General features: G+C 41.7%; 1 protein-coding gene across 1 annotated transcript; it reads right to left on the bottom strand.

The window, feature by feature from the left end:
* Positions 1–798: 798 nt before the first annotated feature.
* LOC147723981 (uncharacterized) lies at positions 799–13,340 on the bottom strand. The gene is made up of 4 exons (XM_086917971.1): positions 12,116–13,340; positions 5,329–5,903; positions 4,577–5,204; positions 799–821 (listed from the first exon to the last, which is right to left on the bottom strand). The coding sequence occupies exons 1-4, from the start codon at positions 13,338–13,340 to the stop codon at positions 799–801; spliced, it is 2,451 nt and encodes an 816-aa protein (XP_086774097.1).
* Positions 13,341–27,277: the final 13,937 nt, after the last annotated feature.

Here is a 27,277-nt window from a genome sequence, read left to right as displayed (position 1 = left end):
TGCCTTGTGGAACTTCGTCAGGGCTGTAAAAAGCGACAAACATATATATACATAAATATACATTAAAATTTCACACATACAAATTAATCACAAAAGTAGACAGAAGACCATGACCCAAAACACACATTTACAATATTTATATTTGAGACAAGAGGACAAACTTATTTACAATGTTTATATTTAAGACAAGAGGACAAACTAAAGACAAGATGTAAATACAAACAAACCTAATTATTAAAAAATTCCCTTTTGTGTCATATGTATACAGCCATTGTGATGACTGTATTCAAGTTCTTTAGGTTAGGCTTAAAAAAGTGTATAGACACCTGTGCAAAGATCAACCATCTATCTCACAAAATTTATTTACATATATCATCATAAAAGGAGGGCTAGAACGAATTGTCGCCAATTGGTGATACCATATCTATACCTGGGAAGTTGCATCCAGTAAAAACATGGTGAACGCAACACTCATTTTTTTGGGAGTATGTTAGCAGAGGCGTATAACCACCAGTACCAAGACGCCCATATATACTATTGGGTGGTTGTATCATATCCATTCTTAGGAAGTAAGTTCAGCGACAGCACTATTAGAATAGGGGAATAATCTTAAGAGAGGAAAGACACATTGCCAAGTTTACTTATTGGAGATATATCACAAAAGAACCGGCTGTAGGCCAAAACTCAATAGCTACCGTGAGTCAAAGTGACAGTTAAATTTAGAAACTTACCGAATTGATTCAATTTGAAGTTGTTAACCTATTCGGACCCACCATGTGGATCAGACAGCAAATGGCACTAGTTCCTCAAAGGCATGTAACCTAAGGTGGAGAATAGAAGTAGCTTAACTATTTGAAAAAGTTGAAAGGAGCTTCAAGTTAAAATACTTCTCCATATCTATTCCATTGAAGCGGGACATAGTCCCTGGTCTCTGGTAAACCATCAATAAGACATAGCCAAAATATTTCAAGCGAAGTAATGGGAATAGCCAGAACGTTTTAAGCAGAATAGTGGAGGTTCATATGTGATTCCTCTCCAAAAAACTCTTTTTCTCCCTAGGTCCGAGGAGTCTGACAACATTGTGTACAGGTGAAAAACTAACTGGGGTATCTGGATAAGACTATTTTGAGTTATTACCTTCGTTTATTCAGAGGTGGTATTCACATTGGATTCGAATAGGTCAGCCCAGTAGGTATCCCAATATTAAATCCAGAAGTTTTCAGAGTACTCAGGGACTTGATATAATGATTGTTCGAGGTTGGACGAGCGTTCGCCAGGGAGTCTATGGTGTGGGAAAAATAACAGGCGGAGAAGGGATTATCAGATATAATAAGGCCCAACTTTTGAGACAGGTTTATTACATGCCCACCAGTACATGGTTACAATTTATCAGAAATATGTTAGTGGATTTCAACCACGTAAGTTCTGAACGGATAAGCCAGTAAGAGGCAGTCGGAGTGTCCAACAGTGTCAAGTTATGTTATCATAATATAATATACATCCGGACAAGATTACCTAATGGTCCCCAAGGAAAATTTATTTTTTCTCTTTCTGATATCCAACTCCAGTACGGGCATAGAATGAAGCTGTAGAGGACACCGGTCCGTAGTGTAACGCGGTGTTCGTGGTAATAACCACCGAGCACCTATAATCAAAGAGGTATGCATATATCCATAATAAGTACACCATCAGTGTTATCAGAATAAGTTTTTTTAGGAAATGCCCATTAATAGCAAGAGATATAGTCCATGTGGTTAATCTGGCGACATCCCTCGTGTTAAATATCACCCTCCCGGGATCCGTACGCTTAAATACTGTAGTTCACCGAGTCACCGAGTTACCCCGTACATCACATAAAAAACACCAACACGGGCTCAGGGTTGCGGTAAAGTCACATCGCAGGCTGCCTAACTGTCCCATTAACTAGGCACATTTCACAAGCATTTCACAAGCATTACCTCAGGGTTGCGGTATAGTCACATCGCGGGCCGCCTAACTATCCCATTAACTAGGCACATTTAACAAGCATTACCTGGTAGCACCCTGGGCAATACCCGTCTCCCATTACAATATAGATTGTTGGTAATGCTCTGTTTTGGGCCGTACGGAGTGCCGGCAACCCCCGCCCTCCCTAGGAACCCACTCGTCAGTAACGCTTTTACGTGTGTCGCCAAAAGATTGGGCTGATACACGCAAAAAGAGGCAAACAAAATGCTGAAATGTTAATAGTCCCCGTAGTTCCTACCTGTAGTCGGGTGCTTCGTTTTCGTAATAAGGCTCGTAGCGGCGTCCCGGTCTGTTGTCCAGACCGCCATTGCGCTAGATATACGGAAGTAAGTGGAGCGAGTTCCTCCCACTTACGTGTCCTTCCCGCCCATTGCTGCCGATCACGTGGTGGGGCCCATTTCGGCTTCACAACAAGCACCAGTAGTAAAAGACAATCACCCTTTCTTAACTTCGTGTCGTATTATAAACTCAACCGCATTGTTTAAACCCATTGTAACCGGTCACGTATTGGGGCCCATGGCGGTTTACAAGTGGTAAAAAGCAGTAGAAAGTACACCACTCCTTCCTAGCCCTGTGTCTCAATATAGCCTTTCCGACAGGGTTGAAGCCAAGTTAATTGACAAACAAGAACAGAAGAGTTAAGTAAGATTGGCAATGTGCTTTGAGTAGAGATCTAATGTGATGTGTAAGGGGATTTATTATGTCCAATGATACATACTACAGACACATTTTTGAATTCAATATTTCCCTTGCGTTACATATTACAGACACATTTATAGATTCATTAATCCCAGAGGTAACATTCAATTAAGGAAGTAGTGCAATTCCCTGTCAGTGTTGTGTCCCATCTGTACCGCCCTTAGACGACAGATCCATTTCGCTTCCCTCTGTCGGAGTGTCAACTCTCGGTCCCCACCCCGGCTATCCTGTGGTATGTGGTCAATTCCATGAAACCAAAAGGTCAAATCTTCTGGATGTTTCTCTTGGTAATGTGTACTGACAGGATATCGTACATCCTTGCTGGCAATGGCCCTGCGGTGCTCTTGAATCCTGACTTTTAAGGGACGTACTGTGCTCCCAACATATATGTTTCCACAGCTGCAACCCAGCACATATACCACATATGGTGTGTTGCAGTTTATGAATTCAGTGATCTTGTACGTTTTAGACGAATTGTAAGTGAATTCAACAATTTTGTTGCGGCCGAAGGGACATACATTGCATGAGCCACAGTTAAAGAAACCCGTGGGTTTTGGTGGAAACCACGTTGGTCTAGCATTTGTCACATAACTCCTGCAGAGAGTATCTCGTAACGATCTCCCTTTGCGATAAGTCACTCGTGGGTTATCACTGATAATATCTGAGAGGCTGGGGATGCCTCTGAGAATGGACCAGTTTTTTTTGAGAATATTATAAACCCTGTTACTGTTATTATTGTACTGGGTAACGAATCTGACTGGACAGTTTGATTCGGAAATGGATTGTGGTTCGTTCCGTTTGGGGCAGAGTGTGTCCTCCCGGTTTAGGTTTGTTGCTCTTATGGCTGCATTATGCACAACGTTTCTATTGTAACCCCTCTTTAGAAACCTTTTACTGGCTTCCTGTTTGTTGTTAGTAAAGGTGTCATCTTGGCTACAGTTTCTGCGGATTCTTACCATTTCCCCATAGGGGATATTATTGATCACTGACTGCGGGTGCGCACTTTCTGCCCTCAACACAGCATTGCACGCTGTTTCCTTTCTGAATAGGGTACTTTGGACGACATTGTCCTTGATGTAAAAATGTATATCTAGAAAATCGATGTCTGTCTTTCCCTGTTTCATAGTTAGCTTGACATTGCAGTTGTTGTTATTCAGGTAGGAGTGGTAGTCTGCGAGTTGTTCACTCGTTCCAGACCAAAGGACAATATTGTCGTCTATGTACCTCACCCAGAACACAATGTGTTCAGTCCAGGGGGAGGCACATCTGCCCCATGCATGTTCCCGTTCGTACCATCCCATAAACATACATGCGTACGACGGCGCAAATTTTTAACCCATGGCGGTCCCACAGGTTTGGTGGTACCAGGCGCTTTCGTGCAGAAAGTAGTTATTGTTGAGAATGATTTGGATCATTTCAAGTAGCATCTCATTATAATCATGTAACTCCGCCCTCTCTTTGTCAAGAAAAGATCGTACAGCAGTTATGCCCAGATGATTTTGGATACATGTATATAAGCTCTCTACATCAAAGGTTACAAAGGAAAGTTCTTCAGACCATTGTAAGCCATCGAACTTCGTTAGAATGTCCTTACTGTCCCTGATGTAGGAGGGTAGATTGGTAACGTGTTTTTGTAAGTTGAGAGCAACAAATTAAGACAACTTTTCAGTTATTGAGCCGATCCCAGAAATAATGGGGCGTCCCGGTGGAAAGGTGCCCCCCTTGTGTATCTTTGGTAAGATATATATACATGGATATCTAGGTTTATCAACTTTTAGATATCTGAATTCATCATCATTTATCAGACCAGTTTCACGCCATTCAGTGAGTTTAGATGTGATAATACAGCCGATACGAATTATAGGGTTACCTGAAACGTGTTGGTAGCAGTTGGTGTCATCCAGCTGTCTCTGGATTTCAGACATATAATCTCGATGGTTCATCACTACTACGTTTCCACCCTTGTCGGCCTCTTTGATGACAATTGTGTTATCTGTACTCAACTTTTTTAGGGCCAGTCTTTCTCTAGCCGTGATGTTATGGTTTGAAGATGGATACCGTTTCTCATTTGTTTCCAGTTTGTATAAATCATTTGTGACCTGCTCCTGAAAGATATCAATATTGGGATGATAGTTATAGGAAGGGACACATTTAGATCTGGGTTTGAGTTTGCTATCAGTATTGAGATCCTGCTGAATGCCTAGTTCCTCCATTATCAATGTCATGTCATGAGCCTCCTCATCATCCAAATTGAGTAAGAGCTGTATGTTTCTAATGTCTGAAACCGTATGGGAACCTGACTCATTGTCTTCCCTGTTATCATTTGTCTTAGGCATCTGGCGAGAAGAAAAGTCTCTAAGTTTCAGTATTCTCGTGAACTTATACAGATCCACATGCACATCAGTCAGATCCCCACTTTGCGAAGGACAAAAATTAAGACCCTTACTTAGAACTGAGATTTCATCATTATCCAGTATTTTATTAGAAAGATTGATAACCTTCAAGTCCAAGTCACAATTAACATCATTAACAGAATCATCAGTACAGGTAGCATTTATTGTTTCGGTCTGGTTCCGGTATTGGGTTTGGTTGTGCTGTTGTTTACCTGGTTCTTTCCTGTACCTGCCCTTGCCCCTCCGACCACCCCCCTGGTTTTGCCTGGTCTCTTTGTGGGTTTGCTGTATCCCTTTTCTGTTGAAGCCTGTTGCTGATGCGTAGGTTGGCCAACTCCTTCTGAAAAGAAGTGTCCCCCTCGGCTAAAGGGATATCCCGTGGGGTGGTGGATGCTGTGCTACAGGAAGATGCAGACGTTATACTGCTTCCTGATCTCGCATCATCATTGTCATCCCTTTCCTCACGTTGCCTTTTCCTATCATCATTGCCCTGTAGGCTATCAAATTTTTGGGCGAATGTGTATATTCGCCCATCTTGATAATCCTTATCATCTCTGCGTATCTTTCTTAATTTCTTCTCTTTGAGATATACCTGATGCTCACTAATAACCTTTTTTAGTATATCAAAGTTTTTTTCGATCAGGTCTTTTTGTTCCATTCCATTCATTTCTAACATTAAAGCTTCAATTTCCTCTCGTAGCTTATCCCCTTTTTCCCGTGCATGTTTTATTAATATCTGCATCATAATTTTAGATGCATGTTCAAGGTTGCCCTCCCATTCCGACAGTAGTGTGTCACTCAAGTCTTCAAATGTAGGGAAGATAAGAATTCTTAATCCCCTTGGTACTTTCTTGTTGTTTAAGTACTGTTCTAAAGTAACCCCATCCCACCATCGGGACAATTCTAATTTCTTTAATCGTTCCAATTTCAGGAACAGGGCTTTCAGACTTGGTTTTCCAGGGGAGTGTGTCTTTGGGCCTATCAGTGCCAAATAGATTGAGGGCCAGTTCCTCCCTCCCATCATCAAATCTTGCCATATTATTTTTCTGTTGTGTAAGGACAAGTAAAAGAAAGAACCGGTGCAAGACAGTCAAATACAAGCAGCAAAGTTCCAAAAGGTCAAGGCAGCAGACCAGGTCAAGCACTACTAGTTCTATAGTTCTAAATTCTGAATGGTGCAAACTTCTTCCTACACCTGCTACCAATAGGTGTTTAGGTCGCTTCGCTTGAAATATTTTGGCTATGTCTTATTGATGGTTTACCAGAGACCAGGGACTATGTCCCGCTTCAATGGAATAGATATGGAGAAGTATTTTAACGAAGCTCCTTTCAACTTTTTCAAATAGTTAAGCTACTTCTATTCTCCACCTTAGGTTACATGCCTTTGAGGAACTAGTGCCATTTGCTGTCTGATCCACATGGTGGGTCCGAATAGGTTAACAACTTCAAATTGATTCAATTCGGTAAGTTTCTAAATTTAACTGTCACTTTGACTCACGGTAGCTATTTAGTTTTGGCCTACAGCCGGTTCTTTTGTGATATATCTCCAATAAGTAAACTTGGCAATGTGTCTTTCCTCTCTTAAGATTATTCCCCTATTCTAATAGTGCTGTCGCTGAACTTACTTCCTAAGAATGGATATGATACAACCACCCAATAGTATATATGGGCGTCTTGGTACTGGTGGTTATACGCCTCTGCTAACATACTCCCAAAAAAATGAGTGTTGCGTTCACCATGTTTTTACTGGATGCAACTTCCCAGGTATAGATATGGTATCACCAATTGGCGACAATTCGTTCTAGCCCTCCTTTTATGATGATATATGTAAATAAATTTTGTGAGATAGATGGTTGATCTTTGCACAGGTGTCTATACACTTTTTTAAGCCTAACCTAAAGAACTTGAATACAGTCATCACAATGGCTGTATACATATGACACAAAAGGGAATTTTTTAATAATTAGGTTTGTTTGTATTTACATCTTGTCTTTAGTTTGCCCTCTTGTCTTAAATATAAACATTGTAAATAAGTTTGTCCTCTTGTCTCAAATATAAATATTGTAAATGTGGGTTTTGGGTCATGGTCTTCTGTCTACTTTTGTGATTAATTTGTATGTGTGAAATTTTAATGTATATTTATGTATATATATGTTTGTCGCTTTTTACAGCCCTGACGAAGTTCCACAAGGCAAATGGAACGAAACGCGTTGGTTGTGCCTGTATTTGACAAAAACTGCTAAATAAAGAAGAAGATATACAATTTACTATTCTTCCTTTGGACTCTAATTGTGTGCACCTTCCATTTTATGTTTTTGTATCTCGAACTTTTGTCCTTACCCAGTCTCCTGGCAACAAATCATGAGCCTGTTCTTTTTCTTTTGTAAGTACTTCAGTCCCCACCTGATGGAACACAGAAGTCACCACGTCAGAAAGGTTTTTGCAGTAGTCCATAATTGCACTATCATTTATACTTAGTACTTTATCAACTGGAACAAACGCTTGTCTCATGACTCTGCCAATGAGTATCTCATGTGGGCTTAAACCAGTTTTTCTATCTGGAGTACTTCTCAAAGACATCAAAACAAGTGGTAGTGCATCAGTCCACTTCATTCCTGTAGCCAAACACATTTTCGCAAGCCTATTCTTTATTGTACCATTGACTTGCTCAACAACACCTGATGCTTCTGGTCTGTAAGCACAGTGTAGCTTTTGTTTTATACCGAGTGCTTCACAAATCATTTGTAACAGTCTGTTTTCAAAATGTGTGCCATGATCAGTCTCGACCGTCACCGGAAATCCATACCTAGGTATGATTTCTCTCAAGAGCAATTTTGCCACAGTAACTGAATCATTGTGACGAGTAGGGAATGCTTCCAACCATCCCGAAAACAGACAGATTATCACCAAGACATTACTTAATCTGATATGGGGTGGCATATCAATGAAATCCATCTGTAACCTGGTAAAAGGACCACCCTCCCGTCCTATGGTTCCCAAGCTTACAACTGTTTTTCTGTTCGGATTGATCTGTTGGCAGATCAAGCATCTCTGACAAAAAGATTCTGCAATTATTCTGAATTTTGGATTGTACCATGTTTGCCTAAACAACCTGATCATTGAATCTCTTCCTAAATGTCCTGGACCATGATACATTCGTGCCATGTCAGCAATCATGCAGTTTGGCATTACTGGCCTGTCATCTTTGTAAACCCAAATTTCATCTTCTTCTCGCTGTCTACAACCTGCTTTTAACCATGTGTCTTTTTCCTCATCATCTGCCTCATCTTGTAAATCTTTTACTCGTTGCCATGTCTCAACTACAGATGTTAGCAAAAGTGAGTTCAAAACATGTTCATTGTCTTTTTCCCGAATAATGGACATATTATTCTTTGCGCAGAATTTGGCAATTTCATCAGCATATGCATTTCCTTTTGTCATGTAATCGTCTCCCTTCTTATGTGCTGTACATTTCACTACAGCAATTTTCTATGGTAGCTGAATACCATCGATCAGCCTTTTGATCAATTTTGCATTCCTGATAGGTATTCCCGCCGAAGTTAAATAACCTCTTTGAGACCAGAGCTGGCCATACTCATGGACTATGCCATACCCATACCGACTATCAGTCACTATGGTAATTTTCAACCCTTTTGCTCTTTCACATGCACGAATCAAAGCAATCAATTCTGCTATTTGAGCTGAACGAATTCCTTTGAGACAAGAAGCTTCAACTACGTCTGCAACTGTACAGACAGAGTATGCTGCACTCAGAATGCCTTCATCTGTTCTTAAGCATGAACCATCAACAAAATAAACAAAATCTGATACAGCTAATGGAACATCTTTAATGTCCTGCCTACGTTTGGTACAATATTCTAAAACATCCAAGCATTCATGATCAATGTCATTTTCATTTCTGATTTTTGTCACAGTACCATCAGGCAACAATGTGGAAGGATTTAAATTCACACATCTAGCAATTGAAACGTTATCTGATCCCAAAATAATTTTTTCATATTTTGTCAATCTGTTGCTTGTTAAATGCTGTGTTTTGCTTCTGGTGAGGAGAATCTCAACCGAATGGGGCACATACACTTTTACAGGAAACCCCATTATTATCCCTTCACTTTGTTCCAGACTCACACTTGTTGCAGCTACTGCTTTTAAGCAACCTGGTAATGCTTTTGCAACAGGATCAAGAACAGCTGAGAAATATGCTATTGGCTTTCTCAGTCTTCCATGTCTTTGAATCAAAACTGATAATGCACATCCTTCCCTTTCACTGCAATACAACTCAAATTCTTTCTCATAGTCTGGCATTCCTAATGCTGGAGCTTCACACAAACGTCTTTTTAACTGCTCAAAAGCCTCTAACTCAGTTTCTGTTAGGGTAATCGGATGTTTTATATCTGCTTTTGTCAGTCTCTGCAATGGTTTTGCAATCACTGAAAATCCACTAATCCATTGACGACAATAACCCACCATTCCTAGAAACATTCTGACCTGTCTCTGTGTTTTTGGAGGTTGCATTGCTTGGATCATTTTTATTCTTTCAATTGTCACTTGTCTAATTCCTTTTGCGATTCTGTGACCAAGATATTTTACTTCTTGTTTACAAAATTGTAATTTTGCAGGAGACACTTTATGTCCCTCATCTGCCAAATGATTTAAAAGATTAATGGTGTCTGTCACACAGTTGTCTTGTGTTTTTGCGGCTACAAGGAGATCATCAATATACTGCACTAATGTCGATTTTTCAGGCAAATCTAGATTTTCCAAGGATTTCTTTAGCAACTGATTAAAAATAGATGGACTCTCTGTATACCCTTGAGGGATACGACACCATGCTAGAATACGCTCTTGGAATCTGAACGCAAAAATTTGTTGGCTTTCTGGATGCAATGGAACAGTAAAGAATGCGTTACAAAGGTCTATAACTGTATGCCACTCTGCATCATGCGGAATCTGATATAGAATTATCGCTGGGTTTGGTACGACTGGGCAACATGGAACAACTATTTGATTAACCTTTCTCAGGTCTTGAACAATCCTGAAAGTTCCGTTTGGCTTTTTGATTCCCATAATCGGTGAATTACATGGAATGCTCTCAATTTCTTTTAAGACATCTTGTTTTATAAATTTTTCAATCACAGGTATGACACCTTCAATAACTTCTGCTTTCATTTTATACTGAGGAATGTTTGGATAATCTGCTCCTTGTCTTACTGTTATTTTTACTGGGTCTACATGTTTCATCAAGCCCATTTCATCTCCAGATAAATCCCAAATTTTAGCATTGACTGTTTCTTTTAATTCTACAGGTAAATCATTTTTGTCAAAAGCAGGAAATAATTTACTTTCTTCTGCTTCAACCATTAACATTGTTAATTTATAAAGGCCATCTTCATCTTGAGTTTGGAGCTCAATACCATCCGGTGAGCAATACATTTTACAGTTCATCTTGCAAAGAATGTCCCTTCCTAACAAGTTTACAGGACTGCTATCGCAAACTACAAATCTATGTTTGTCTTTAAATTTACCAATTTAAACTTTAACTGGTTCTGTTAAATCTGTTTTAATCTGTTGATTAGCTACGCCAACTACTTGGATTGAGTCCCCAGAGAGAGGTAGGTTTTCTATTTCCACGGATCTAACAGTAGAACGGGTAGCACCTGTGTCCACTAGAAAAGTGATTTATACATCATTCACTTTACCATTTACAAACGGACCAGACTGATCTACCTCAAGAGTGGCTCCAAGCACACACTCTTCCTCCTCTCTCAGGCACCGTCATAAGTAATCCTCAGATTCGCTTCCTTCATTTTCTTTCAACCAATATTGTTGAGAAACATTCGACACATTCACTCTTGGTGATCTGTTTACCTGTTCACCTCCGCAGAATCCTGTTTCTTTATTGTATCTCTGCACAATAACACAGTTTGGAAGTGGCGGTTGTGGAATCTGACTCTGCTGATTCACTACCTGTCACTGTAGCTGTTGCTGCTGATTTATCTCATTTAACTGTCGCTGTAGCTGTTGCTGCTGATTTATCTCATTCTGCATCTGTGGATTTAATGATGCATTTTTAAAACTTCTGGGCGGATTCTTACATTCTCGCTTCCAGTGTCCAATTTCACCGCAATTAAAACATGGAAGTTTCAGTTTTAATTCTTCATTATTACCCATCAATTTTGGCTTATTATAATTACCCTTAAATTTCCCTTTATTCTGGTGAACATTTTTGTTTTCCAAAGTTGCAATTTGTTGTTCAGCCACTTTTACCTGTGCCCACATAGCTTTTTCTTTTAGCTTTTTTTGTTTAGCATCTATCTCATCACTGCAGTATTTTGCTTTTCTCAAAATGTAATCAACTGTGAGTGATTGCCAACCAACTATTCCTGATCTAATCATCTCACCAATTTCAGGTCTCAAGCCATAAACAAATCTGTATATGAAATGGCTCATATCCTTTTCACTCAATTTCTCGTAACCACTGTATTGCTTGAATACCAGCAGTAATCTTTCATAGAATGAATGTACTGATTCTTTTGGTTCCTGATTTGTTCTGTCTATTTTAACCCAATCTACTTCTTTCGGGGGAATCTTATTTTTCAACCACACAATCAACTTATCATACAGATTTATTACATCAGGTGAAGGTGCACCTGTTACTTTATCTCGAGCAGGTTCTTCTTTGGGCCAATCTATAGAAATTTTACATTCAGTCCAAAGATCCGAAGGAACAACAATGTCAAAGAATCCATCAAGATCAATCCACAGAACCTTTGAAACCTTAAGAAATCTTTCTACCTGACGATACCATTCCACAGGTTTTTCTCTCAGTCGGGGAAAATCATTTGTAAACAGTAAAATGTCCTGTCTTGTCCAAGGAACATGAACATACCCTCCGCCAGCTATTTCTCTCATAGGAAACTCAGTTGCTATTTCCTCTCTTTCTCTTTTGTCTTCCTCTCTTTTCTTTGTCCATTTCACTCTCCATTTGCTTATTTCACCTAATCTTTTTAGAAACACTATTAATTCTTTAATATGAATTATTCTTCCTGTGGTGTTCATGTTTTCGATATCTTTTTCAGAGAAATCCACTCTGTAATATTTTTGCAAATTTTTCTGTCTACTCAAATCTATTTCTAATTCAGCAGCAATTTCCTCTAATTGATCATACTTGGGTTTTGTTTTCCATTGTATACTTTTACAAATAAACAATAATTCATCATCCTGCAATAGCTTTAAACTGTCAGGTCCAATTGTGCCAATAATCAATTCCTCCAAATCCGCCTTCAACTTTGCGACATCAAGTAATTTAAATTCTGGGGTTCGTGGAGTCTGCGTTAAATCTATTTGCTTTATACTCTTTTCTGGAGTTTCAGAATCAGATCCTGAAACAGATGGAGTTTGATCATTTGACAAACTTTGATTAAAAGTTAAATCGGGCATCTTGTTCTCTAGGTGAATTTCTGTTAAATCTGAATAAAAATTTTCTGCCACTTTCTGAATTTCCGCATTTAATGGAACAGTCAGAGCTGAATGTCTAATTTCCCTCTGATCAAAAACTGGAACAACAGGTCCAATTGTTATTTGTACTGTTACTGCTTCCATGCTTTTAGTTAACTGCTGTATTAATTCATCTTTTGATCGAAAATATTCTGAGGTATTTGGCATATCCCCACATCTTTCTGTTCCCATTACATTTCTTGGGATTCTATTTCCCTGAACTGGAGTTTCAGCATAATTTCTACTTTCTCCAGATATGCTAGAATTAGTTCTTGTTTCTACTCTCTCAGGAAATTTTGCATTATTCTGATTTAATCTAGGTGGAGTTTCATCATTACCTTCCCTAGGAGGAGCACTTGGAGAAGTTCCTGGAGGAATTCTCGGGGTTGACCATGAACAAACTGGTTGATAAGGTGGCGGTTTCGATTTTGTGATATAAATCTCTTCTAAAACTGAATCTTCTAATCCACTATCTTCACCAATATTATTTTTCTTTTCAGTACTCTTTTGACCTGATACCTCACTAAATCTTGCTGGGTACAAACCATTACACATTTCTGCTTGTCTCCAACGACGCATTCTATCTTCATGAGTTTCTCTATTAATGTCTAATCTAGGGCCTCTTGTTATACCTCTGTTTTCTCGTTCTAATTCAAACATCTCATCCTCCCATTCAGCTAAAGCCTCAAATTGTGTAGGTCTAGGTTTTGGTACAAGAGTCATCATTTTTTCTCTCAAGTTTTTCAACACCTTAATGTTAAATGACCCATCTTCCGGCCATGCCAATACACCATCATTTTCGGTATATTCCATCTAATTCTCCATCCAAAAACAAGTATGATAACCATATTCACCTGACATATAAGCTGCAGGTGTTTCGTACTTATGAAGTAATCTTCCACCTCGCGTTTCAATTTTCTTGTCATTTTTAAATATATTTTTCAATTTCTGAAACCGTGAAGGCTTCTTTTCCTCTTTCATGTAATAATAATCCATATTTTAAACAATTCCGCTTACTACGAAAAAGATCACAAATATTTTCTTGTGTTCCGCTACTCTAACCAATCCGTGCGCGAAACTCACCAACAAGCCAATCTGGTTAAGCTACGTCACTATTCTGCTCAACCAATAGAATTACTGTATTTCTGGATGAGCCAATCAGCTACAAGCCTGCCTAGTCACATGAACCAATCAGTGAGCGAATACTGTGACGTATGTTAGCCAATCACAGCGCGATCCTTGTGACGTATGCTGCTGCTACAGCTTCACTGTCCTCGCTCTGCTCTGACTCTGACACCTCCTTTACAAAATATTTTCACAGCGCCATATTTTTACAAATCTTTCAATGAATTTCAGTTAGTAACTCCATACAAACAAACCATTTGTCTGTTTCACTAAAATAAAGCGATAGCTTTCTTAATCATTCAAGTATTCTTTCACATGAAATAGACGACACTATTTTCACAGAATATTTAAATTCGCCTATAAAGTAAGTGGCCTTACCCTACCCTTCTAACACACACAATCATACAGAAAGAATCCCTAATCATTCATACATTAAATTTTGGTAGAACTTTAACCCGCCAATAAAAATCCTCACTAGCCAGTAACAATAGACGACGCTTCCTTACCCTTCACTCAAGTTTGGATAAATTCTACTACTCTTTTCACAGTGAGTTTTAAAACAGGACAGGTGTCCCTATACTCAAAAGCTACAATTTCATAGACAATCCTCACTATACATTCAACCTAACACACCTAAATCCCTAAACTTGTGCTGTACGTCCACAACACTTGTGATATATGACAATGCCACTATTTTGAAACAGAACAAATGCACTGTGTAACTTCACTTGTCACACCACTCTACACTTCACTTCACTGGCCAGTATAACTAGGAATTTTCACACTGCTGGAAAAAAACCTTTCGACTACACATAACAACTGAACAAACGTAACATGTTTTAGACATGTATCCTATGTAATTATCATGTAACATGTCAGTTGTCATAGTAACCGTAACTCTGCTACCAAGTAATTGATCCAGCGCTCCTAATGAAAGACTGTCTCACAAACTTAACATGTTTAGACATGTATCCTATGTAATTATCATGTAACATGTCAGTTGCCATAGTAACCGTAACTCTGCTACCAAATAATTGATCCAGCGCTCCTAATGAAAAACTGTCTCACAAACGCTACCTATCTCCACAATACTCACCATTAATCATGAATCACTTACCAAGGCCCATAACTAACAAGACAATTTTTGAGCGACTGAATCATGTGACCTAATTAATCAGATCTATTCACAAACAATTTACAAAATTATTTACAGACTGCAGTTTATCATTTCTTACCATGGTTTAAAACATATGTCATTTAATTAAGTCACAAAGGCGAATGGATTAACTGATGGTAACTAGACCATGAATAAACAAGACCAGCTTGTCACTTCAAAATATAATTTTATTAGCTTTATTATTCAAAGAAAGAGCATTTTTAATCAAGAATATTTATTTTATTAGCAAAGTCAAAGCATCATTTTAAAGAAAATACTTTTTAGTCTGACATTTAAAGATAAATCAGTTAGCATGAATTAAAACAAAATATAAGTTTCCATTCCCTAAATTCTATCTCCCTGTCTAAATCTCACTTCACCTAAAAAGAATAATCATTAAAGACTGCTGTCCTTACGTGCGCCAAAGAGTCCAACAGCACGTCACGCCCTTCAGGAATCGGAAAACAAGGAGAGATTCCCTCCTCCCCATTGGCCAGGTTTTATACCTTTCTAACTAGCTAATCTTCTCAAATTTGTTCATATTTCTTTGCCATCCAGAGTTCCCATTGGCTGTCTTATGTCAGACCATATTGTGCCATCACCATTTCCAAACCGAGAACGGGTTTTTCTTTAGTCCTATTGTCCTTTGCTTTCGTGTCATTTTGCTTCCTGAAAATGTATCTTTTTACTCGAGCTACAGTTCATGACTTCCTTGCCTTGGCAATCTTGCCGCTTCCTGTCCTTGGAACATTCTCTCCATGAGCACATTAAGCACAACTTATTAAACAGTATTTTCCGACAAAATTGTTGACGTGGTAAAAGTTTCCACTTCTGTGCAAGGCTCCTTTCTGGACAGGATTCGAAAACGCCATCTTTTGTAGGCCTAAGGCCTCTCACGGAAACTAGTATTTAAACAAACACAAAACATTAATTAATTAGAGTAATGAAACCCATTCTGTTACCCACCCCCTTTACTAATTGTTAACCCATTAATTTATGTTACCTAGCTAAGCACACAGAGCAGCATTTATATCTACCTTCTTCTTTTAGGCCATAAGGATTCTCCACGAGCTTTTGCCACAGAAAAGACATAACATAACATAAGCACAGAAATATGCACATGCCATTAATTAAACAGCCGCATTTAATACTGACAAAGTCAATAGACAAGGTTAGTTTATTATTTTCCACACACTTGCAATTGCAACATAGAGCATAAAAATTAGTCCCACATGTTTTTCTGAATGTATGCATTTTTAAAACTAAGTTGATTAATGATTTCAACACATGCTTATTAATACAATTCTATTTGTTATGGAAGTTTAACTTTGCGAGTTTGAACAAAATTTAATTCATCTGCTCGTTCCATCAGTACGAATTGCTAGGTCAGAGAGGGCGAGAGTGCAGCCGAGTCCAGTAGGGGCGTTATCATCTGTCAAATTCCATGTTTCCACACTTTGTGGGTGAGCAGTGTTAGTGAAAACACTATTGGAACTGGTTGCACTTACGCTGCAGCGGCGGCAGCAGTGGCGGGATCTGTGCACCCTCTGGGCACTGGGTGTGTTTATAAAATGATAAGCCGGGAGTGGGCCTGTGCAGGACTGCGGGGCTGTCGGCACGCATGGAGCCCTGCTTGTAATTACCAACTCACTCTCTGCTCCATGGGGACAGACACCGATTTGCTTGTGGCAGCAAAGTGACCAGTGCACCAGTGTTTTTCTAGCTAATAAGGACGGATACGAGGGAGGCCCCGGGCTATTTGGCTTTCCGTGGCTTTTCTCTCTCTCACTCCTCCGCGACGCTGCATTCCTCCATCCAGGGCCCGCTTCAGCGCAGGTGGCACCTGGTGAACATTCATGTTTGAGACTCCCCCCTCCCCCTCCTCCTATGTTCTTCGTCTCCACAGATGTATTCCCTACCAGCCTCCAACAGTGCCCCCATCTCTCCATGGCCCCTCTCTCACATGTATTTCATTTGTTTTATAGCACTTCTCATACCGGTCTAGGGTATGAGAAGCCTATATATTCACCTATTTATCATTCATTCACCAGCACCTACCTATTCACCTGCCCATCAGCTATACCATGAGATCAGCGTGTAAATCCACCCTTCCACCTGGCCCGCCTGTCCAAATGTCCACCCAAGCATCTTTCACCTATTCATCCTCTATCTGATATCAAACCTTCAGCAACCATGCCACGTGCCTCACTCTGCCTGGCCGTGCAACACGTCTCCCTGATCAGAACCTTCCCTTTCCTGGTCCAGCAAGTGTTAACTCAATTAGGTGGCTTTATGGGAGAGATTTTAGTTACATTACACAGGGACACATTCTGTATTTTAGGAACAGGGTGATTAAGTGATTTGCCAAGAATCACAGGATGTTGAACCAACGCTGAGATTCGAACACAGTCCACCAGTTCCAAAGTTGGCAACTCTGGCCACAATATGAAATGCCTTTTTTTTTAATTAAAATGCATTCCACGAATGCCCCAGGTGCCTTATCCTTCAAAATGGCGACCAAGGCGCTGGGAAGGATAGAGTGCTTTGCTCCAGATCACACAGCTCTGTTGCTTGAGAAAGAAACACAGGGTATATCCTAGGCCTGCCATGTCCTATTGATATCAGTTATGTTAATTTATGTTGTGTGTGTGTGTGGGTCTGTGTGTGTGTGTGGGTCTGTGTGTTTGTGTGTGGCATTTGCTAGAGATTAAGCTATTGGCATTGTAAATGACAATGCCATTTATTTATCTGTTTTCAAAACCAACACATAAATAAAAAAATTGTCATTTACAATGCCAATAGCTCTAACTTTTGCAATGGCGAGACTGTTGCATTGTAAATGCTTGTTTTTAATGTTATTCTCAATATGGGCTTTATCATTAAGATTAGCACACATTATCTTCCACAGAAAAGTGCAGGATTTTGTTTTTAACTTTTGGGCGCCCAAGGACCATAAAACCTTGTAATATTTGGGTTTCTTCTTACCATGACAGCACATGATTTTACTCTTAGAGATGTTAATCTTTAAATGGTGAGTAGTAGCAAACTGTTGCAATGCCTACATATGACTATTTAGACCTTTAGGAGTAAAGTCCAGAATTATTATGTTGTTCACATTTAATAAATCGGCTATTTCCTTCCGCAAATTTACGGAGCTATGCCCTCACTCTGTGATAAGTGGACTGGGAGGTCCGAAATGTATAGAAAAAAGAAAACCAGAGCTAGGAGTCACCCTTGTTTTAGACCATTTATTGTTGGTATTTCCTTAGAAAGGCCCTGATCGCCGCCTAGCAATACTCTGCACCAGGTAGAGGAGTGGAGTGCGGTAACTAAATCTAGGAGGGTGTGCGGCATACCCAGTCTTAAGAGCTTTGTCCGCAGCAAAGGTTGATCAACTTTATCAAATGCTGTGGAGAAGTTGATAAATGCCGCATAATTCACTCCTGCTCTCATCATTACATACTTCTCATTGATCACCTGGAGAGCAGCTATATCATCAAGAGTTCCATGTTTTCCCCTGAACCCAGTTTACTCCATGGATGTGATTTTATTATCTTCGGCCCACTCGCTTATCGGTGTCAATAGGCATTTTAAAAACACTTAGCCCATCCCATCTAAGAAGGCGACCTGACGGTAGTTCCCTGGCAGTTTTGATTTCCCTTCTTAAATCGTGGGACTATAATTCTTCCAGCCCAGGAGGGTGGAACTCTTCTATTCTTAAAGCAGCTTTTGAAAACCAGGAACAATATTTGGCTCCAAAGGGTTACTTCTTGTTTTATGACAGAGATTGGGACTTCATCAGACCCCGTCACAGCAGAGGTATGCATTCCTCAGATGGCCAGCTCAATTTATTTTGCGGAGGGAGGGTTGTGGGTATGTATACCCCGTTCTGATTTGGGCAGATCAACCTCCTCTCCATTTGCCACATATAAGTTAGAAATAAGTTTAATCCAGCTAGTTTCCTCTATGGCCGAAGGGCAAAGATCCAACTTGGCCCACAGCCCTCTGCTACTAAAGTCCAAAAGGACCTCTTCTGTCCCTTAATAGCAGATTCTCTGTTTGACACAAAGCCTGTCACACGCTTCTCTTTTATTGAAGCCTTTAGTCGACTCCTTCACCCCTTTATTAGGGACACCCTAGCATCCCTCTAGGGAGAATATGACACATATTGTTTGCTAACTTATGCATTTATGTCTCGATTTAATATGAGAATTGGGAGGGGAGTTGCATTAAAATTGCCTTGGGTATTTTTCTATTTGCAGTTATTACTAACTGCTTCACATACATCCTAAAATTATCCAATTCACCTCCCACCCAGACATCAAGATTATCAAGTGTTGTTTCTAGTTTACTTTTTGGGCCAGTAACCATCCTATGATCCCACTATGTTCTCCCAGTTTTTTTTATCAACCCTATATAAGAGGACCCATCAAACCTCCACGAACTGTTAGGGGAAAAAATTAAACCCAGAGAAAAAGTCAACAGACAATGGTCGCTGATGGGCGTATCCATTACCTTTAACTCACCCATCAAATAAAACGACTTCCATCCAACCACCACATAATCTGAAATTGCCCCTACCCTTGCAGATTTATGTGTGCATAGTTGGTTCAAAGCATAATTGGATATTTTACAGTTTAAAACCCCTACTAATATGACATGGGGAACCTGCTCCCTATCCAGGATTGTTGTGATAAAAAAGATACCTTATTCAGGAGTGCATCATGGGTTGTATCTGACAGAATATGAGCAGTTACCAGTGAAAGGGATGGTGAACCAAGCTCCCTGCCCGGATGGAACAGCATTACTGCCATAAATAAATATGTGGGATCTCTATGACACACATACTTCCACTTATTGGACAAAAGGCATGCTGCTCCCCCCTTTGCATGCCCCCCTCCTGGAAGGCCTGGCTTTACAATCCAGAATAAAATAATCTGCGCACTGAAACTCCCCATCACACCATGTCTCCTGGGGACGAATCAGGTCTGCCTGACATGCTTAAAAAGTGCAACACCTGCCTACTCCTGCATTCTAAGAGACAGTAGTCTTTAGCTCATTGCTAGTTATGGGGCAGCAGAGAATGGCTGGTCATACATGCACTAATTAAAACATGAGGCAACCAATTTCATCTTTGCATTATATCATTTACACTTTGATCAGAGGTTTTCAAGGCATCCCTGAATGATACCTGTGTACCATTTTTTCAGCCCCTTGTAATTGACCGACAGCTCACCACTAGAAGACCCTTCTCGCTACTCTGGTGTGAGACCATACTTACATCCTGTCCACCCCTCTCTTCCAGTACTGGAAAATCATCAATACCTCTGCATTGCAAGCTTTCAGAATTTTGTAATATTGTATTTGCAATGGTTTTTGAATGAAAGGTTGCCCTTGATTCAGATTGTTGCCCTGTGTGTAATAAAGAAACCAAATCATTATCCCTGCTTTTGATTAAGTTCAAATTCTCAATGTCCGTGAAACACACTAGCAAAGAGGACCTATTCCGAATTAATTCAGCATCCAAAAGAGGAATAAAGTCTAATATACAGGTATCAATATTGCACCGCATGGAACCTTTGGCTTCTGGATTAGGTGTTTCCGGGGGCCGGTCTTCGTGCTTGAGACCAAAATCGATTTAGAAAGTGGATTCAGAGAAGACAAGATGGAAGATAGTCGACCAGCAGAGGACATTACCCATGTCATCTCTATAGTCCTCTCATTCACCGAGCTTGAGAGTACACATAGAGGGCCCACCACCAGAGGGGCTAATCGAAGATTTTTACGATGGCCCTTCTGACCTTTGTGAGAGGTCTGTCCCCTCTCTGAATAATAGTTTTCTGCATTCTCGCTTTAGAATTCCCTCCCTGATTTTTTATCTTGCCCTTAGACTTTGACTGTGGGGACAGGACTCACTGACACTTATGCCTAGAGCTAGATTTGAAGATAGTCCACACTTCCTATTCTGCACACAAAATGTTCCCAGAAGAAGCCCTAGCTGCAGGAATAGTCATATCAGTGTCAAAGATATATCTTGTAGAACCGATTGGACTTTCAGCAGTGAGAACTTCTTTAGGGGTGACCTTACATTGTGGTTATCCTGCCTGGGAACCTAAATCAATTTGTGTACGTGCCTCTTTATGGTCATTGTGAGAAAGTGGCTCTATATATACTGGACCAAAGTAAGGTACAGTGTGTATGGGGACCACAACCCCCAGAGGTATAACAGAGGTTAAAGTCAGGGCTGACCTTACTCTCAAAAGTGGTAGCTTGGTCGAGCAGTAAGGCAGTACCAGAGGACAGTGCAAAGCATTTGTTGTACCCACTCAGTCAGCAAAAGGTTTCACACACTCAGGGACTGAACTCCAGGCCAATTGTTTTTATATCAAAAGATATAGTTGTTTTATTTTTAGAACCAGCAGGTACCAAAATATACTTTTCTCAATATGAGTGATCTCAGATAATTACTTTGCAGTAAGGTGATAAACTTTGTAAACACAATAGGTACAGTGGTTGCAGTAGGCAACACAATTCTAAACATAGTTCAACATTGAGCTCAATGAGTTTTTCTACATAAATACAGTTGATTACTTTATAGATTACTTTTGTAACTCCAGGACTGGATCCTAGATTCAGTCCTGGGGTCTAAGCTGAAAACAGTTTAGTAAAAATTTTTGGTTATTGCAATGATTTTTAAAGACTATAAAGGTATTTTGAAAGTTGACACTTAGAAACTTTTCAGTGAAAAAGTAGCAATGTTATCCTATGGAAGGAAATTCAAGTCACAGGTAAAGAAGGTTCTCGTTACTTTTGTAATCCAGTACTGGACTCCTAGATCCGGCACTGGGACCTCTACCTAAGACAGGTAAGTATTCATGTTTCAGTAGTTGGTACACTTTTTAAGGAATATTTGTAGTTTGCAAAAATCAACACAGGAGAAATTTCAGAGGAAAACAGTCAATGGTTTCCTATGGAAGAACAAGCATTAGAAATGCAATCGGGCTCGGATTTATTTGAGTTTGAGCTAATGGCATTGTGCATGTGGTGTGTAGTGGAATTATGTGGGTTGGATTGTAATTTTAGCAATGGTGGCATGCTGTGCTTTAGATGAATATGTTTAAAAGTAAAGTGTACCATACTGCGATTGCTACAATAGTTAATTGTGGATGGGTTAACAATTGATGCGTGCACTGATGGCTGGTGGTGTGTGTGCTTGGTGGAAGAGTGCACTGGCGCCTGGAGGTGTGTGTGCCTGGTGGAAGGGTGCACTGACGGCTGGTGGGTGTGATAATTGAAGATATATGGCCTTCTGCTCATAACACCATGCCTTTCACGTCTGCCCTACACGGAAAGAGAACACCGGAAAAGCACGAACGCGCGCCATTCACTGCAGACTGGTGAACGCGCCCACAACATCTGCATTACATTATCGCGGCACCCTGACAGCTCCTAATTAAAATTAATGGACTGCCGTGCGCGAAACCGCACAGAAAATGCAGGAACTGCCAAACGAAAATTACACATGGCCTATTGAGATAAGGCTACTAGAAAGAAGGCACCGCAAGGACCAATTACCATGCAGATGGTAAAATAATGTACTAAAAAAGCTCGCGCACTGAGGAATTTTTCCAGCACGATCCAGAAACCCCTTAACAATACGGCTCGCAGCTCCTCCCCAATTCTGACGAAGTGGTGACGTCGCCGAGCCCGTAAAAAGCAGGTAACTGGTAAGTACAGTTAAGATTCCTTTTGCGGTTCAGCACTGGCTTCTCTCCTGATCCCAGGTGAGTATTTCGGAAATCGTTATTCAACTGTTTTTTGAGGAATATTTTAAAGTTGCAAAAATCGACACTTAGAAGAAATTTCAGATAGCCTATGGAAGAAAAGTGAGTTATCGGCTTTCAAGTGAGTTCTCGACTGGTGAGGTTAAAGTTCTGGGCATAGACTCGGGGGTTTCCCAGGGTCGGAAAGGTACAGTTGTTACACCCTCAGTGGCACAGGGGCAGCCGGGTGCAGAGAGAGTAGGCCCAATGCAATCCAATGGAGGGTAGGGGGCCTTCGGTTGGTGGCTGCAAGCAAGCAGGCCACGCGGCTGTGGGAGCTGAGCTCCTGGTCACTTACTCAGAGCAAGTGGGGAAGTAGAGTAGGGTAGTTGTTGCACTTCCAGCGTCACTCAGGCGGCTTGGTGCAGGGTGCTTTTGAGCCGTCGGGTGCTCAATGTTATCCAATGGGAAAGGTACAAAGGGAACAAAGGCTGCAGGCTCCGGGACGGTGATTCTTCAGGTGCGACCACCACTTCGAGAGGTAAGTTGGGATCTTGGAGCAGGGGTAGGTACCCCAAAGGAAGGCACAGAGGACCGTGGGGCGCCGGTTGCAGGGGTGTCTTTTGGCGCCGGGAAAGCTTACCCTCAGCTGGTCGCGGTTGGAGGGGTCCCTGGTTCTGAGGCTGCAGGCGTCGTCTGGGTCGTTGAGGAGGGTCTTTGGCCACTGTACTTCAAGTCCTAGTCGCCGGGGAGATGTCCTTGTGGTCTTGGATCACTCGGGCACGGACCGGGCTTGGCGGGTGCAGAGTGGGCTGGGTTTGCGGTTCCTGGCTGGCACCAGGGGTGTTGCTGTTGGAGCAGAGCCTCTGCTCAGGGGAGTCCCAGTCTGTTAGAGGGTCAAGGCAGGCAGGTCCTCCGGGTTGTCCAAGATTGCTGTCCGCAGGAGTTGCTGGGATTAAGCAGGAGCAGGTTCCAGGATCGACAGGCCGGGATGGCTGGGGCCAAGTCAGTTGGTGCCGTCCTGTTGTTAGCAGCTGCACAGCAGGTCTTCTTCTTCTTGATCTTCTTTCTTCTATTCTTATCGGGATCTTAGAAAGGAAGGTTCAGGGTGCCCCTAAATACTGAATTTAGATGCGTTACAGGTAGGGCAAGGGCAGGGACCAATAGGTCCCTGTCCTGGGGTGGGTACACCCCATAGTCTGCTCCTCTCCTGTGGGAGGGGGGCAGGAGCCTAGCTGTGATTGGGCAGGGCTCCCCATCTCCAAGATGGCCGGAGCCCGTGGTCGTGCTTCACCTCGCCTCTCCCACCTGAGGGGTGGGGTTGGCACAGGCTGGCACATCCCCATTCCTGACGTAGGGTTTCCCACCAGTCTACCCGCCAGAGTGGGGGTTAGAACTGGTGGGGGCCAGTTGCTGGGTACAGCAAATGGTCTGGAGAAGCTCACAAGGGCGGCAGGCCTTTGAAGCTTCCCCCTGCCCATCCTGGGGGAGGAGACCTAGCACCTCGCTCAGGATGTGCATTGTTGCAGGTCCAGGAGAGCCGGGGGCTCTCTACCCAGGGGTCCAGCAACATTTCTGCTGTGTGGCAGCCTCGGCGGCCTCTCAGTCCAGACGTGGATTGTGGGTTAGGTTTTCAGGGGGCATCTCTAAGATGCCTTCTAGTGCATTTTACATTAAATCCCACACTGGCATCAGTGTGGGTTTAATGTGCTGAGAAGTTTGATTTCAAACTTGTCAGTCTTCAGTGTAGCCATTATGGTGCTGTGGAGTTCGTAATGACAACCTCCCAACCTCTCTTTCTATGTCCCCACACGCGCCCTACGTTCTCAAGGCCAGGCCTTTGCTGTAGTCCCTAGATTTAGGCTCAGCCGTATGGGGGGATGCTCCTTCAGCGTAAAAGCTGCACTAACCTGGAATTCTCTTCCGGTTGAAATCCGTTTGCTGGAGGACCTTACGACCTTCCGGAAAGCAATAAAAACTTTTCTGTTTTAGTTGCCCCTTTTAGTCTTTTTTTTCCCTGTTGTGTTATGTTTCTCCTTGTCTATGCGCCAGGACGCTCCTTGGCTGGAGTAGCTGTGCGCACAATAAAAAACCATAACATAACATAACATATACTCTTAATGGCATCACTGCACTTACAGTGCCCAGGAATGTCCCTGGGTACTGTAGGGGCACAGTGTTCATGCACCTGTGCCCACACCACTGGCATAGGGCACCCAGCTAGAGGTGTGACTGAGGTATGCCAGGGCAGTGGGTTTTGTGGGCATGGCACACAGGGATGTGTGCCATGTCGACTCTCTGTTTAGTTCTGCACTTAGACACTCAGCCTGCAAAGGCAGTGTGTGGGTGTCAGGGCACAGGGCCCCTAGGGTGGCACAATAAGTGCTGCAGCCCTTAGGGGTCTTCTCTGGTCACCAGGCCCTGGGTACCTAGGGTACCATTTACTAGGGGCTGACAGGCAGCCAGAGATGCCAATTGGGTCTTGGTTTCAACACAGTTTTAGGGAAGGAACACAGACCCTGGGCACCTGGTTGGCAGGAGCCTAGGGCACACTCAGTCAAAGCACATCAGCAGTTCAGCAAAAAGTGGGGGCCTACCAATGCAAGAAATATGGCACTTTCTCACAGTCATCCATTGTGGTTGTCACTGAAATCACCTCCGTTGGGGACGTTTGCCCAGGGCCAGATACCTTGTCTTTTTTGTCTTTCTTGCTGTTGATCAGTTTCTTCAATATTGCGTTCATTATGTCAAAAATAGAGGTTGACCCCCCCTACAAATTTTCCAAGCAAATATAAGAAGGAAGGTAGGCCTTTCTAAGGAGGCGGAAGCCTTTACCTCTTGACCTGGGGGGTGTCACAGCTGATTGTCGATTTTTTCCAAATCTGGCGTCGCTGATAGTTTAGATAACAAAGAAGAGTGATTTTAAGGTGTACTGCTGAAGAGTTGCAGACCAGTAGGTAATATCAAAGGAGGGAACTCCACGGGCTGCAATTTATGATCTCTATATTGTAGCCCATAACTCCTACACAGATCTAAATCTATGTCTGGCAACGTAAAATCCTCATCCAATACACCTAGGTCTGCTCTTTAAGGAGGACCCTCATGGGTTGCTATTGATGACTTGTCCGCTACAATAGAAGTTGATAGTGGCGTATCAGTGACCAGGCATTTAAGAAAGAAGTGCTTAGGGGGGAGTGTAGGGGGTCACACTTTGTGGACCAGGTTCTTCTCTTTGCATGGGGCCCACGTGATGCAATGCTTTTAAATTGTCCTCCTCACTGGGTGCTGCTGTAGGAAAAGCCCCAACAGAGCTTCACCCACTTAAGCTTTCAGACCCTGTAGCCCCCCTTTGCCCCAGAAAGGGGTTCACATTATCTTTCAGTTCTTCATTAGTTGTCTTCTCTTTACCACACAGAGTGAAGATTTGATTCTTTCCTTTTAGTGCAGTGACTGAGGCATCTCTATTCTGTAACGGATTGGATTTTGTTTTTGTACATGCCCTCCTCAATATCAGGCGCCCCAATTTCAGTTTCTTTGCAGTCATTATGCTCCTCCGACACCTCAAGTGTCAGTATTTCAAGTACTAGCATTTAAACCCCGCTTCATATATTTGAGGGGTTAAGAAACCACCAAGATCCCTTTAGGACTTTTGTCCTCAGTCACTGGGGCTGGTGGGTATATTCTGGATAGCTTATTTTTGTGACAGTCTCTCTGGAGTTTGGTTCATCTGGCAATTGATGGATGGGGATACATCTTTCTACAGATGATTAACTGTTTGATAATTCTAGAATGTAGTTTTGCGTAGGTGGTATGCTATGGATTAACCATCTCTTGTTGCTCATATTTATTGTGAGCTCCATCTTGAACCAAATTAATTGCTGAAGCTGCCCTGTCATTGTTGGATTCTTTCGTGGTTTCCCACAATGGTGTTCCTTTTGCTTTAACCAAGAGCTATCCTGCTTTGGTCTGGTTCGCAGGGGAAAAAGCAGCACACACAGACAATGCAAATGGCTTGGCGAGGTTAGACTTTCTGCTTTCATCCGGCTGCTTGATCAAAAGCAATAGACTTTCTGCTACTTCTGCAGTCATATAAGATGTGACATCTTTGTCAGGAAAGTAATCACATTTGTGTTTGCCTGCTTACATGTCAGTGAGGTCAGTCAGTAGACACAACACTAAAGAAATGTCAGGATGGCCTGTGACAACTCACAACACTTGAGAGGTAAAGCAATGCAGAGTCAGCTACTCATATCTGTTGACAGTATTACATTGACATTCACTACCACCTGCTTGTATGGGCACCATTATAGGACATACAAAAGCGATGGGACTTGTGGTCAGAAAAACACTTACACTAGGCCAGGGAAGCACAGACTGTCCAACAGGAAACTATATACTCACTCAGACTGGGGAACACATACATTGGGATATAAAGGGTGGGACAGGAGACCTGGACACAGGCCTTAGTGCAGAAATAAAGTTACACTTGAGCAAGGGCATTGAGACAAGCAGTCTTCGGCATGTGGAACAGGAGCGACAGACGAAGGGATAAAAGATTTAGATATGGACTCACAGAAACAGAGATGCAGAGCCATAAATACTGACACAGGGATAAACAT

The sequence above is a fragment of the Lissotriton vulgaris genome, chromosome 4_1 (assembly GCF_964263255.1).
Source record: "Lissotriton vulgaris chromosome 4_1, aLisVul1.2, whole genome shotgun sequence".
Lineage (NCBI taxonomy): Eukaryota > Metazoa > Chordata > Amphibia > Caudata > Salamandridae > Lissotriton > Lissotriton vulgaris.
The sequence above is the reverse complement of the archived record's forward strand: the minus strand, read 5'-3'. Positions and strand labels throughout refer to the sequence as shown.